The following is a 16,298-nucleotide window of genomic DNA, read 5'->3' on the forward strand; positions in this document are numbered from 1 at the left end:
CTTTGGCAGAATAAAAATTAAAAATATATAATGAAAGCAAAAACTTCTATTTAATCGCTGAATACCCTTTTACAGAACGAAATAGAGGACGTTGAGTAATGCAAGACGTGTCGGTGTAATTGAAATACAAGTCGTACAATTCGATCGAACATTGTGCAGGACGATTGAGATGAGCGGTGTATTTCCGAATTATGTTTAGATGAGGCTGGTCTCACGACATAAAATGTTTACTTTTTATTTTCGCACGCTTCACTCAACAACGCAATAAAATTATAAGAAAAAAATAACGTGGCGTGCAAACTACTTTATGAGTACATGAAACAGTATGAGTATATTAAAGTCGCCTGAGGCGAATAATAATAAAAAATAAAATAAAAGAGTAAAGCAGGCCGCCATCTTATTTTTTTCCTCACATTTGAAAACTGGTGGAATTATTTATTTATGCTTCGTTTCGGTTAGTCAGCGAGCAAAAAAATGGAGCAGAGTGGGTCCATTCGAGACGTTTTCGCTCATGAATCTCCCCTGGGTCAACAGAGAAGCGTTATTCCTGCACAGGAGTCAAAACTGTCTTCAGAATCTGTTTCGACCCCGTCCGAGGAAATGGTCCAAGGCCAAGCCGCCGACGGAGTTCCGAGGCCTGAAAGGCCCATCACGCAAGTCGAAGCGCGTTGGCCGCTTGCTCGATATTCGCGCTTCGAACGTCCTTCAGGGAGCGCCGGCTGTTGGCAGGTGCGCACTTTTGTTTGGTTGTTGCACTTGTGAAAACTTTAGTCTGTTTATTTCAACTCTTGAATCGATCAAACACAAACTAACAGAAATATAGATCATGAAATGAGAACGGTCGAAGAACCTGGATCAAAGCATGGCTTGTGAAGTTTCAGGTCCCTATGACTATGGATTGTGATTTAAAAACATGAAGAGGTAGAAATAGAGACGTATTGTGACGTAAGATACCTATAGTGAGAATATTTATTACAAGGAGGTGGATAAATAGAAGCTAAACAGAAAGGAACGCAAAATGGGGGATGGAGGAGTTGGAATCGGCTGGTATTGTGGGCCGAGCGTCGGTGGCGAGGAACGGCCGCCAGGTGGAGCCAGTGGAGCCGTCTCCCACCGAACACCCGGAATTAAAAGGTCGTCACCCCGGATAACTCCGGAGTCGACGGGTCACTTAAAGGACCGTGATCACCAATTCTCTGACGGCGTGGGGGTAGGGTCAATCGCCAAATTTCAATATAACTAAGTACCCACGTCGTCGTCAAATTACCGGGGAAGTCACACCCTCGGCCGACTCTGTCCGAACCAAGTCGCAGGTAGCGACTCGGATCCGGCGTAACCGAGCAGAGTCAACCAGAGCCGTGCTGGTCCCAATGAACTTATGGCACCAACGGCTTGCTGGTTCTCAAGCACGAGCCGTGTTGGGTCAATAATAGAAAGCGCAACAATGAGCTGGTACTTTGAACAATTGGGGGTTTATTTATAATGAGGCAGGGGAGCACAAAAAGAGCAGAGTTAAACTGACAATCAGAGATGCAAATTACAATGTACAAGGCACTTAAACAATTGCTACTTATAGACTGGGCCCATAGACACACACGCACACATCCAAAAGAAATGGTGACCACGGCCTTTATTTGACCCTTCAGCTCGGGAGGGAAGGCAAGCTGAGGGTAATAATTCGGTCGGGCACCTTTCCGCCTCATGCGGTCTGGTCGAGACGAGCTGGCTCGGGGGGGGGGGGGGACTCGAACCCACACCTTCGTCACCGCACCAAGCACCAGGGACCGCGCTCTCCAACCAGCCATGCACCAACAAACCAAGCCCAAGGAGAAGACCAGAGATGACGATGACCCAGGACCAGACAAACCAGCCAGCACCAAGACCTGCAATCGTCAAGATGACCAACGCTCCCCAGCCCAGCGTTCTTTTATTCCTTTGTTGTCCGGGGTGAGAAAATCGCCATCTGTGGCAATCTCAACCCTCATTGGCCGGGTGTCCTGGGAAAGTCGCCCTCTGTAGGAATCTCATCCCTCATTGGCCGGGGTGTCATGGGAAAGTCGCCCTCTGTGGCAATCTCAACCCTCATTGGCCAGGGTGTCGTGGGAAAGTCGCCCTCTGTAGGAATCTCAACCCTCATTGGCCGGGGTGTCCTGGGAAAGTCGCCCTCTTTGGCAATCTCAACCCTCATTGGCTGGGGCGTCATGGGAAAGTTGCCCTCTGTAGGAATCTCAACCCTCATTGGCCGGGGTGTCGTGGGAAAGTCACCCTCTGTAGGAATCTCAACCCTCATTGGCTGGGGTTTCGTGGGAAAGTCGCCCTCTGTGGCAATCTCAACCCTCATTGGCCGGGTGTCGTGGGAAAGTCGCCCTCTGTTGGAATCTCAACCTTCATTGGCCGGGGCGTCATGGGAAAGTCGCCCTCTGTGGCAATCTCAACCCTCATTGGCCGGGGTGTCGTGGGAAAGTCGCCCTCTGTTGGAATCTCAACCCTCATTGGCCGGGGCGTCATGGGAAAGTCGCCCTCTGTGGCAATCTCCACCCTCATTGGCTGGGGTGTTGTGGGAAAGTTGCCCTCTGTGGCAATCTCAACCCTCATTGGCCGGGTGTCCTGGGAAAGTCGCCCTCTGTAGGAATCTCATCCCTCATTGGCCGGGGTGTCATGGGAAAGTCGCCCTCTGTGGCAATCTCAACCCTCATTGGCCAGGGTGTCGTGGGAAAGTCGCCCTCTGTACGAATCTCAACCCTCATTGGCCGGGGTGTCCTGGGAAAGTCGCCCTCTTTGGCAATCTCAACCCTCATTGGCTGGGGCGTCATGGGAAAGTTGCCCTCTGTAGGAATCTCAACCCTCATTGGCCGGGGTGTCGTGGGAAAGTCACCCTCTGTAGGAATCTCAACCCTCATTGGCCGGGGTTTCGTGGGAAAGTCGCCCTCTGTGGCAATCTCAACCCTCATTGGCCGGGTGTCGTGGGAAAGTCGCCCTCTGTTGGAATCTCAACCTTCATTGGCCGGGGCGTCATGGGAAAGTCGCCCTCTGTGGCAATCTCAACCCTCATTGGCCGGGGTGTCGTGGGAAAGTCGCCCTCTGTTGGAATCTCAACCCTCATTGGCCGGGGCGTCATGGGAAAGTCGCCCTCTGTGGCCATCTCACCCTCATTGGCCGGGGTGTCCTGGGAAAGTCGCCCTCTTTGGCAATCTCAACCCTCATTGGCCGGGGCGTCATGGGAAAGTCGCCCTCTGTAGGAATCTCAACCCTCATTGGCCGGGGTGTCGTGGGAAAGTCGACCTCTGTAGGAATCTCAACCCTCATTGTCTGGGGTGTCGTGGGAAAGTCGCCCTCTGTTGGAATCTCAACCCTCATTGGCCGGGGCGTCATGGGAAAGTCGCCCTCTGTGCGTGATTGGACAAGGGGCACGCCCCTGCCTTCCTGGGCGGAGTCTCGATCTGAGGAGATGGAAATCTCCACCCACGTACGTGGCTGGACACGCTTGTGTAATGGCTCGATGTGCGGAAGTGAAGGAGTGCTGATTTCGGTTGGCTGGAGGCTCGATTTGTATTGCGAAAACCCTGACTAAAAAATAAACCCGCAGCGCACACATGAAATTCCCATTAGACATAAGGGACGGGACCCTAACTATAAACACATACTTATCAAGATAACTAAACTTTGGGACTGCTGTCTGTTTGTGTGGAAATGGCTTCCAAAAACATAACAGTATGTAATGCTTTTGCATTAGCATCACAGTATCTATTACTCATTACTCATTTATTACCATTGATTACTCCACATCACCGCGTTATATCCTTCTCTAACAATAAACTTTTGAGATTGTGTTTAAAGCTATTCATACCAACGAGCCGAAACCCCGTCACAGACGGATTCTGTTCATTCAACCACCCTCACCAGCTCAACCACACTCGAGGGACATGGACTGGACAGGGCGTGCTTGCCCCCGCCAACTCATCCCCCACCCCTGCCCCACCCCCCCCACCTTCAATTTGCTTACCCCCACCAAAAAATTTAATTACCCCGGCCCCGCCCCCAACTTCACTCCTCGCCCCCGTCTCTTGATTCCCTGCCCCACTTGCCCCCGCCCCCTGTCCACCCCTCACACTCAACCCCGTCTAATTCACCCCAGCCCTGCCCACTCATCCCCCGCCCCATTTCCCCCCGTCTCCCGCTTTCAATTTGCTTACCCCCACCCAAAAAATTGCTTACCTTGCCCCCTGCCTCTTCACTCCCTGCCCCCGTCTCTCCATCCCCCACCCCCGCCTCTTCACTCCTCGCCCCCGTCTCAACGAAAAGTGTTTATTCTGCTTCAGAGTTGAAAGTTGACTCTTGCCACGATGTGCGATGCCCTCTTACAGGTACAAAGTTTCTTTCAGTCCAGGTCACAGTACCGAGAAAAACGTGACGCGACCGCTAGGAGGAGCACAAAATTGGTCTTTCAGTATTAATATATGGATAAAAGATACAATGTTTCTTGTTACATTTTTTGTGTCAAATTCACATTCTGAGGTAGTCAGCATGTGCAGAAGAGGGTTTTACATTGCAGACGCTATTTTTGAGGAGTGGAATTACACCTCTCAGTGGTAACGGTCTGTCGACGACAGACGTATTGACGTCAGCGAATGACCGATTATGTCATGACGTCCTGATGCCTCTCAGCGGTGACATCACACGTCGCCATGTAAATGAATGTAAAACGAAAAGTGTTTATTCTGCTTCAGAATTGAAAGTTGACTATTGCCACTCTTTGCGATGCCCTCTTACAGGTACGAAATTTCTTTCAGTCCAGGTCACAGTACCGAGAAAACCGCTAGGAGGAGCACAAAATTGGTCCTTCAGTATTAATATATAGATAGCACTGAACAACAAATTTCCAAAAATTTTTTTTACTGGAGATGTGTAAAGTGATTAAGACTAATTTGGGTACGCTGATTTCAAAAATCATAACCGTTTTGCTGTATCACGTCAGGATTTTCAGGAACAGAAATATTCCCATTGCCTAGAAGTCAGGATTTCAATGAAATTTACATATGTCTTTAACATGTCTATTTCGTACAATTGTTGTTAACTTGTGTTATATTTCTTTCTTTCAGATAAAGATGAGTAGGCGTTCCTATACCAATCATCCTGACAACTTCTGTTATGTCTGTAGTCGGTATACCAAAAAAGATCAACAGCGAAGTATATCTACAGCAGTGAAAATGAAGGCCGCCTACTTTCACTACTTCGGGTGTAAGGTGGGGGACCAAGAACAGAGCTGGGCACCACACATCTGCTGCACAAGCTGTCACACAACCTTGACTCAGTGGTTGGTGGGCAAGCGCGCGAGCATGCCATTTGCGGTGCCCATGATATGGCGTGAGCCGCAGAATCATCATGATGATTGTTATTTCTGCTGCACAAGCATCGCCGGCTTCAACAAGAAGAATAAAGGTCACATCAAGTACGCTGACTGCGTCTCTGCTCGTAAACCTGTGCCTCATGATGACGAGAACCCCGTTCCAACACCTCCAGCTGATCAGAACATAGCTGTAAGCAGTGGTGAAGAGGATGGTGATGATGAACCTTTTGAACCCGACACTCAAGAATCACACCTTCTGAACCAGGGAGACTTAAATGATCTTGTAAGAGATCTCTCACTGTCAAAGGCGAAGGCAGAGCTGCTTGGATCAAGGCTGCAGCAGTGGAATCTACTTGAACCTAACACCAAGATATCCTTGTTCAGAGCACGTCACAGAGACATGGCCGAGTTCTTTGAGATGGAAGACACGATGACATTCTGCAGTGACATCAACGGTCTGTTGAAAGAACTTGGGTGTGATCACGATCCTGCAGACTGGTGCCTCTTCATCGACTCGGGGAAGAACAGCTTGAAGGCTGTTTTGCTCCACAATGGCAACGAGAAACCATCAGTCCCACTGGCTCACGCGTTCGGCATGACAGAGACCTATGAGACTATGCGGCAGCTGCTTGATTCCATCAAGTACAATGACTTCAACTGGCACATCTGCGGAGACTTGAAAGTGGTGGCGCTGTTGTTAGGGCTGCAGTCAGGCTACACGAAATACATGTGCTTCCTTTGTCTCTGGGATAGCAGAGACGACAAGAATCACTGGACGAAGAAAGATTGGGAAGAGCGAAAAGAGCATGTACCTGGTCGACACAACGTGAAGCATGTCGCCCTTGTCGACCCAGCCAAGGTTTTCCTTCCACCACTCCACATAAAGCTCGGCTTGATGAAAAGTTTTGTACGGGCAATGGATCTGAATGGGCGTGGGTTTTTATACCTTAAGGAAAGGTTTGGCAACACCTTGTCGGAGGCCAAGATCAAGGCTGGTGTCTTTGTTGGACCGCAAATCCGACAGATTATGAAGGACGAAACTTTTCCGACAACTCTAAACCCCAAAGAGCTGGCAGCGTGGAGGAGCTTCAAAGCTGTGACGGACAACTTCTTGGGGAACGAGCGCGCGGACAACTATGAAGAAATAGTGCAGCAGCTGCTGGAGTCCTTCAGGAAACTTGGCTCCAGGATGTCCCTGAAAATCCATTTCCTACACCAGCACCTGAACTTCTTCCCTGACAACTTGGGAGCAGTCTCGGACGAGCACGGCGAGCGATTCCACCAAGAGATTTCACTCATGGAGATGCGTTACCAAGGGCGGCACAACCCGAACATGATGGGCGATTTCTGCTGGTTCCTGCATCGTGAAACTGACACAGAGCAGCACAAACGCAAAGCCAAATGCCTAAAGCATTTTTAATTATATTCTAGTGGAGTTTTTCTGTAATTTCTATAATTTTGAAGCATTCATGATGAAATAAATGAATAAATGAATTTTTGTAAATTTCATTGAAATCCTGACTTCTAGGCAATGGGAATATTTCTGTTCCTGAAAATCCTGACCTGATACAGCAAAACGGTTATGATTTTTGAAATCAGCGTACCCAAATTAGTCTAAATCACTTTACACATCTCCAGTAAAAAATTTTTGTTGTTCAGTGTAGTTTGCCTGAGACTCACTTCATGGGAATTCCATAACTTTGGTCCAGTATAAATAATAGTTTAGTTTGAAAAAGATAATCTTGTTTATTGTAAGTGCTACATATCTGCTTGTCTTGTTGCGTAATTAAGCCTCCCCCTCTTATATAGGATGGGGGAGGCTGATACTTGTTGTAGGGTTTGTTTCAACAATTGGTGCCCCCAGTTTTTAGCTCGTCTGGATTGTAGTTAAGGGGAGCTTATGGGATGGCGTGCCGTTCATCCATCCACAAACGCTTGCAACTTCTCTGAAACTACACACACAATTCTGTTGAAATTTGACTGCAAGCTTCATCGCCTGTGATGTACCAAAGTTTGTTCATGACATTAAAAAATATCTGGGTCAAAGGGGGTGTACGAGTGTTTTCCCCCTAAAATATTGTTGCGGTTCTTGGAACCGCATGCATACAGCTGATAGTTGTCCTGAGTCAGTTATCTCATTATTGTACGTGTAGAAAGTTCTCTACCTTTTGTCTAGCGGAACAGCAGGGAGTGCATTGCGATGGGCTATTATTGAGGTTATCAAATCATTTTTCACTCCATTCCACTTCCCACTCTTCCTCTTTTCACTCCTGAGGTAAATCTGCCTCGCTTATCCCTCGTCTCGCTTACCACAGCGTGACGATCCACGGTGCCTTCTGCCTCGCTTGCTCCCCTCGTCTCGCTTGCCACAGCGTGACGATCCACGGTGCCTTCTGCCCCGCTTGCTCCCCCCGTCTCGCTTACCACAGCGTACCACCGTCTACCCGGAGTCTCGTTTTCCGGGCGAGAAACCAGACATGGGCCGTGAGTCACATACGCTTAGCACCCAGGTGGGCGGAGTGTACCGGCATCTGGCCGAAGCCCGGCCCAGGAAGACGGACCACGTGAGGGGTCGGAGCCAGTCGGAATGCCCGACTCGGACGATGACGTCGGATTCGGCATGGCTCCTCCCCGAACCTCGGGCTCCATAAAGCACGGAGAAATCCTCCGTGTAATAGGAATGAGGAATAAAGGAATTGAGGAATTGAAGGAGGAGTGAAGTGTGTTGAGAATTGTAGAAGAAGTTAGTGTTCCTGCATCTCGTCTCCACCCACACGATCTCGACGAATCGCCTCCTGCTTGGTTCCACCTATTGCTCCACCTTCGCCCTCTGGATTCCTCCTTTGTCCGCTCTTGCTCCTGTTCGGAACACTATCTCCACACATTCGGCTGTGGCCGGAACAGCGCGGCTATTGTCGGGTGCCACACCATGGAGCATCCCACCCCCAAAACACCCAGGTACCAAAAACTACAACCTCCACCCCCTCCCTCCCTGGCTGCAAGAATCCTTCACATTTGGGGTTTCTTCTTTTTCTGTGTGTGTGTCTGAGTGTGCTGGCGCCTGTCTGTTAAGTAAGCCTGTGGAAGATCTTTTATTGTTGTTGCTGTGAATAATCTCGCGTCAAGTCTGCACTGTGTCTGCTTTATTAAGTTGCTTGTATAATTGTCGCACCCGCCCCCACCCCTCTCCTCTTTCCCTGCGTTACATACCCAATAAACCTTTGTTGTGCAGCATGCTTTTCCTCGCTTGCTGTAAATAAATAATTGTTGTAGAAATGTTCCCAGCTCGCCTTTGTCTTTTCCCTTATTGGTCCAGCATGGTTCGAATCCAGGTTTAGCCGGGTCTTTATTCCCAACGGTCCTTCCTTCTAGCCGGTACGTCCTTAGCAGTGTCGCTCGGCTGCACCCGATCCAGAAAGGTGATCCGATCCGGTAGAGTGATCCGGTTCGGACAAGGCATACAAAGGGCGTGTTCCCCGGTAATTAAACCACGTGATTAATTAGGTAACCCGATTAACCCATAGACGGGAGGACAATAGGTCACGCGGTTGAGTTATTGGCATCCATGGTCGGTAAAGCGACCGGCCGCGTCATGGAATTATCCGTGGGCAACTGCCTACAATTCCGGGGAGCCTGGTGGGAATCGACATAGCTTCCCCCACCTAGTGGTCTTCTCACCCGACCCCGCCAGCCCGCAACAATATGTATTTGCTTTCTTCTCCAAAATACCTTATTCGCACCTTTAAAAAAAAAAATCTGGCCAAGGGTGGTTTACAGGGGAGTTGCCCCCCAAAATGGTATTTACTTTCTTCCCTGAAACTACACACACAATTCTGATGAAGCTTGACCACAACCTTCATCACCCATTATGTACCAGAGTTTGTTCACGCTATTTATCTCTCGGGGCCAGCTGGGACTTTTGGAATGAACTTTTGCATCAATAATGGGAATACAAAGTATACGCTGTTTTCATAATTTCTTTGATCTTAACCGAGTTAAGGTCATGACCTAATTACAGATAAGTTAACATTTTTCACCACAACTCGACTACGGTTTGTCCGATTAAAATGAAATTGCACTCTCCAGATAGCCCAGATCAAGTCACATTTGCGGTTACGTCATACACTTCCGAGTTAAAGATCAAGGTCAAACAGGGTCTGAAATAAGCGATGGCGTGGGTGCCAAATGCCACCAAAATCTCCGTCGGGCCACCAAAACCCTGTCTTCGGTGGCCCGTGTGGCCACTTGTGTCAAAATCTTCAATATACTGTATCCCTTTTGTCGATGTATTTTGACGTTACTTATCATTATGCAATCTCACCCAACTAAACTTGCCAAGAGGACTAAAGGGTCATACGACAAAGGTTGTAGCGACTTCATTTTCCCCTCTCACCTGGGCTTCCAAAGGTGGGATGATGCAAATTATCTTCCTAAATGTGTACTGTGTAGTGCCGCATCCGGTGTTGGTCAGAGAGGGTATGACAAGGAATTTTTATGCGTAGGAGGAGGCCATTCAGCCCATCATGCCTGCATCACACCAATACCAGATGTTTAATAAATCCGTCAACACACCTTCCCTTCGTGTGCAGCCTTTTGGCTGCTACACTGGTGCTCGTTTTGCCAACCTCGGAATGTTGACAAGCTGAGTCAACCCCCTGGTGTTAATTCAGTGGAAACGGGACTTGAACTCAGGACCCTAGAATCCCAAGCCAACACCAGGTTATAGAATGACCCTTCAGAACCCTGAAATTCTGGTATTATGAGTGATGCTTCAGAACCCTCAAATGTATTACCAGTAATATAAGAGGACTCCATATTATTTTCCCACTCACTTAGCCTATGTTGCTTTGGACTTCACTTGAATGCAAAAAATCCGGAGGAATTCCCATGTTTTATTGCCTTTTTCCACCTTGGAAAGGTGTATAATATGTAGCAGCTTGTGCGTTTTCACCTTATCGTGGCATTTTTCGAAGTCCACTTCAAATGACAAAAGTAATAACAAGAATAAATGACAATAATATTAAAATTACTGCACTGTATTGCAAAATAATAATGTTAACAATAATATTGGTACAACAACTAGCATTAATAAAAATAATAACGTGGATGCCCCTTGACTGATCCCATAGATATATTTCAAAATATTTTATGCGATTGGAATAACGGTAACCCCCTAATCTCACCCGACACCACCAGCTGTAAACACAAACTCATGAAAAAAGCTTATCCAGGGGTGTCCCCCATTACCAATCAGTTTGCTGTCCCTTGCCAAGCCAGCCATCTCTTATCAACCATTTTCTTGGAATGCTTGCTTGGGCGAACACTCTACAAGCTAATTGCTAATGGAACACACCTCAGCACATGTGCGAGACCGAGCATCGTTTGCATTCTCCTAATGCCACCTCTTGATATAGAAGGAAGGCCACGAGCTTGCTGCAAGCAATATCAAACTACTACTACTACTACTTCTACTACTACTACTACTACTACTACTACTACTACTACTACTACTACTACTACTACTGATACTACTGACATGGACATCTACTCACCAGGGAGTCTGAAACACTGACGGGTTCTTCCTGTGAAGCCCATTTTTATATGACAATTCCCCTAAACGCTGCCAATACGCCATTATACGGTGGCTGTAAGTTAGAAACACGTTCAGTAAGTTCTGTGGTCGTCCGGAAGACGTCGTCAATCAAATACGTCTACATACGTCAATATGCGTTGGAGATACGTTGCACATAGGTTCAAAGCACGTTACTCGTAGGTTAGAAATAAGTTTCGGGTACGCTAAACATTACCTCGACGTGTTTCGACTTATGAGTAACTTCCAAGTAACGTGTGTTGACGTGTGTCAACGATCGCATAACGTGCCTACAACTTATGGCCAGCGTATGCGGAACGTGCGAGTCATACGCTGGCATACGTCACAAAATTTTGAGCATGCTTAAAATTTGTCGACAAGCTCGGCGTACTACGACGTATGCCAGCGTGCTTCAGCGTGCTCTTAACGTATACAAAACTGACCCATAACGTATTCGACGTGTGCCAGCGTATTCGGCAAATTTTTCATACGTTGGCATATGCTGGCTAAAACGTCAAGGTGTGACAGGGCATGACAGTGATGTTGACACTTCGATTTCTAGTGCGGTTATGATTTAAATCGTTGAGCGGCAGCCTATTAATAGCCTACGCCACGTGATCGTCGGCAATACGCTGCCGCATGCTATGCATACGTTAGACTATCGTTGGGCATACGTTGTGAACGCCGACAACACGCTAAGCATTCGTTGGTATAAGTTACGTATAAGTTATCGAAACGTTCTGTGTACGTTACTAATATGTTATGCATACGTCCAACTCGTTATGAATACGCCCAAAACTGAAAAAACCGTCAAGGTGTGACAGGGCCCTTATGCTGAATTTGTGCACTTGAAGAGCAGTTTCAGAAATAGGGATGAAAGCATGAAGTTTTTGAGTTCCAGCTATGGTTTTGGCCGTTTTTAACCTTTCTTCCAGATTTCGTTCTTCCTCGTCATACACCTCTTGGATCCCGTAACCGAACTTCATTTCATTCAAACCATTTTCAGCAAAGGCGAAAAGATCTTTTGGAGAAATAATTTGACTGTCGTAAGGTCTACGCAGGCTCTCACGTGTTGCTTCTCGTTTGACTGTACCACCTGCGCCACCTGAAGGGCTATGTCTTGTGGCAAAAAAATGCCATTCTGCGTCAATACCATACTCTGATTTGTGACGACATAGGTTTATGAAAGCTTTGCAATTCTTATCTTGGCCAGCGCAACCGTCTGAGAAATAGTAAAGTTTCTTTACATTACCAAAGCTAGATTTCAAGTGTTCAATGAGCATTCTTTGGAAGAGGTGGACTGAGACAACATCGTGAGTATTGCATTCTGATATAATCGTGTACGAATTGTGGTTTAATTTGCCATCGTCCGATTTGAAATGGTAAACCCAGGGGTGAATTGTCGCTTGAGAGCAGTTCCAATGGAATACATGGGCCGCATCCTGTACGACAAACGAATAGTTCTCTGAGAAGTCTCCAATAATGACAAATTCTCCTTCACCGATTTCGTGTTTCTTATTTTTCAGAAACTGAGTTTGGGCCTTGGCAATGAAGTTGTGTCTCACTAATTTAACTGCACGTTCACAGAATTGATTAATGAATTCTTCCAAAGGCAGGGCCATGGAGCTCCGTTCAGATCTGTCGGTGGATGTCCACCGTTTAAACGGAATTTCATCAATATCCTCTAGTTCATAAGCACTCAGTAGCTCGGTTTTGAAGTCTTCAATTGAAGGGCAACTTTCACAAGTTCTGAAATAACATGCCGGTTGTGCTGGGTTACAAACTATGCGTGCTATCATATGATGATAGCTAGGAAGTTCGGCTATCTGTGGCATTTTGGAACCAAACATCATGAGTTTCACATTTTGATGTATCGTACATACACATACACTGTGTGTACCACCTGAACCGGCCAGGACACACTCCGAGGGACAGAGCATGGCGAACTTCGCGAATCCAACTTTCAAGCCTGTTTTCTTCTCTTTGAATTTCTGAAACAGTTCCTTGAGATTGTTAAGTACCAGGCACTTTTGAATTTTGTCTTTTCCATGTTCATTCCTGACCTTTTTTCCTTTTTCACAGTCCTTTTTTCCCAGCATTATTCGGCTGACTTCATCATTTGGGTAAAATTCGGTTACGGCGGGTTTCACTTCGTCAGGCAATATTTTACCCTGTTTGGGATTTGGAGACGATAGCATACCATTTTCTTTCTCTAAAATTTTGGCTTGCACAGCCATTCTTTGGAAGCAACTGAAATCACTCATCATCCCTCTGATGTTCATATTCCTAGCAAATATTGTCAGTATACGTATTTGCTCTGAACGGCTCAAAACAACGTATTTTTGATCACCTCTGGCATGCAGTTTTCATCACATTTTGATGCTGTATTTTGTGTTTTCTCCGCAGTGCTTGGTCCAGCAACTCGTTCTAATTTCTTTCGCACAGAATCTTCCACTTTACTTCGCTTTTCAGGAACGTACCCTGGGTTCCTTTCCGCCTTTCGTTTGTCGAATGGGCTTTCGCCTATCATCAATAACGACTGGTTTAATAGGTCAACTTCTGCTTCTCGCTCAAAAACATCCTCGTCCTCATCTGTCGAAATAGATTCTGCAATGCCTTCGATAGTATCTTCTGATGATAATTTCGAACTGGTCGAAGATGATTCTTCAATACGCTCTGGTGACAACTGAGTTTTTTTCTGCATGAAGTACAAAGTCTGTCATCTTTTTTTCACCTTTGAAGAAAATTTCATCAACATATCATTCGACACATAGCGAAGATCTTTTCATTGTTTTGCTTTATGGCAGCTGAACGGATCGCAACAGTATTTTCGGAACTCCTTTCGGTCTTCAGTCACCATCCTTACTGCAAACTATGCAAAAACTGAGATTAGCCCATTAACTTTATTCGATGATTGTAAAACAAAAAATGTACACTTAAAAATCAAGACACAATAGGCAGAATAATTTAATTTTTTGCAAATGATGCAATATATATATATATATATATATATATATATATATATATATATATATATATATATATATATATATATATATATATATATATATATATATATATACACATTCATATAATAGTCCAGAGATGATGATTGTCAATTTCAGACATAAAGTCGCCTGCCAGAAGGTGACGTCATTGGAACGATGATGGCAAACTTCGCCCAATGTCGAATCAAGAATTAGTGATATGTGGACCCCGAACAATAAAACAATCATCACACTTGAACCCATTGAGATCCCATTTTCATTTATTAGTACGTGCCCGTAAAAAATAAATAAATAAATAAATAAATAAATAGTCCAACCGCGAGCAACAAACAACAACCACACAGGCCGTTTCTTCGCTCTCGCGTGCCCGTACGTGCATGGCGCGGAAGTTCGCATATCACAGTTACGATGATTCGCAATTTAGGTTTTAATGGCCAATTATTCAATTAGCGCCAACTTATTTTGCCTTTTGGCAATTTCATCGCAAGGAAAAACAAAAAGAGAAGAGAAGAGAGAAAAAAATTACTTCCTGGTTCGGAGCATACCAGCACTCTGAAGTTACGAAAATTTATGCACCGTCTCAAATGAAAATAATCATTACTTGTGGTACGAAAACGATCATAACTTGCGGCATTGTGTTTATCTATAAATGCGCATAAGAAATCGAGAAATTATTAGAACACACAAAGTCATCACTCTCCGGAAGTCCGTACGTTGTAACCCGTAATGGGGGACGCAGCTGAGCTTCCCTTCCCCATCGGCCACGCCCATGCAACAACGTGTCTTGTCATTGGTTTGGTAAATAAATGGCCATAACTTGGGAAGCATTTGTCCGATTAATATCAAACCTTGAAAAGGCACATCCTCAGGGCCCCAGCAATATACCTGGCAAGTTTCAATTAGATCGGACCAGCGGTTGTTGAGAAACAGCGGTCACAGACACACACAGACACACAAACACAGACACTCAGACACACATTGCTGGAATTATAGATAGATGCTGAGGTGTTGGAGTATATGAAGGGGTATTCTCACCCGAAAAAAATCGGGATCATCGGTTTGGCTGGGGGGCGGGGGCCCAAGGTCAAAGGGCGCCGCAAACTATAACTTTTTGAATTACTGTTTCGGAGTGATTTTACTTTACGCAATTCAAAAGATCTCGCTTTTACGAGCATTTTGATACCAAGATCATCCAAATCGGACCACTACAACCTGTGATATGGCCACTGGAAGATTGTGGGGCAACCGGGGGCGCCCAAATTGGGGGGGGGGGCTAAAATGGGCCCCGATGGGCACCCAGGTCTGAAAATTGACACATCATGTTTTTCTGTGGATACAAACACTTGCACAAAAAAAAGAGTGAAATCTGAGACGATGTGTCAATTTCGCTGAAAAATGTGTACACTTGACATGGAACGCCCCTGCCATCTCACTGGAGTTAAATCCAATTGATCTCTGGGATATCATTGATAGTCACATTCGTACCTTGCCAAGACTGCCATAGATCCTCAATGATCTGGAACTGGAGAGCTGATTTGGGTATGGAATGCCATTCCCCAGACTTTGATATGAGTGCTCATATGGTCAATACAGCGACGATGCAATGCAGCGATTGCTGCTGGAGGTAGACATACCTGGTATTGAGATTGCCACTTCCATGTTGGATCCCCATATGAAAACATTCGCCACAACACAGCATTATGTGATTAGGTCACAATGAAATGGACATGTAATAATTCAGCATTTCCTTCTTGTCAGAGGTTTGTACTGTTACGTCTGAGGGGGGGGGGGGGGGGGTATGCATTCAAAGGGTAATTAGGATGTTTAAATAGGTATGCCATGCTGTTCGAGTTGTACCAGGATCTCGATGTAATAAGGAGCAATTCAGTGGTGATAAGTTGTCTAGTAAATGTCCATTTCTTTAAGGGGGAAATGATAATTGTCACGTAATTAGATAGGGAGATGGGTTAGGGTAAGTGTGTATGCGTAAACCCTTTTAGTATTCCCTGTAAGCTTGCCGTGACGTAACAGGACAGTGCTGCGGATGGCTCCGCCCCGTGATCACGATTGGCAGAAGGCGACGGCGGAGGGCCAATAAAAGGGCTCGATTGGAAGTGACGAGGACTCGTGTATAAAAAGGTTCTGTTTGGCAAAAGGAGAGGAAGAGTCATAAAAAGAAAGCGTCTGGTCGAGGCTGTTGGTCTCGGAGCGCGCTCTCTCGTTGCGCTGGTTCGTTCCTCGATTCGTCGTGTCTCGTGGCCTTGCTGTGCCTCGTGCCTCACCTCGGTTGGCTCTGGAGTTCTGCTGGCTCGGAGTACGGGACCGAACGGCGGGCGGACCTGCCTCCCTCTCC

General features: G+C 46.3%; 1 protein-coding gene across 3 annotated transcripts in view; it reads left to right on the forward strand.

The window, feature by feature from the left end:
* Positions 1–378: 378 nt before the first annotated feature.
* The window catches only part of REC114 (REC114 meiotic recombination protein), a 127,666-nt gene continuing 111,746 nt past the window's right edge, over positions 379–16,298 (forward strand). For all 3 annotated transcript variants that reach the window (XM_085850097.1, XM_085850096.1, XM_085850098.1), the window contains exon 1: positions 379–729. In XM_085850097.1, the coding sequence (XP_085706223.1) occupies positions 475–729 (255 nt within the window). In that variant the 5' untranslated portion in view covers positions 379–474. The remainder of the gene's footprint in view (positions 730–16,298) is intronic.

The sequence above is a fragment of the Eptatretus burgeri genome, chromosome 12 (genome assembly GCF_056783735.1).
Source record: "Eptatretus burgeri isolate ZD-2024b chromosome 12, Ebu_testis_v1, whole genome shotgun sequence".
Taxonomy (NCBI): domain Eukaryota; kingdom Metazoa; phylum Chordata; class Myxini; order Myxiniformes; family Myxinidae; genus Eptatretus; species Eptatretus burgeri.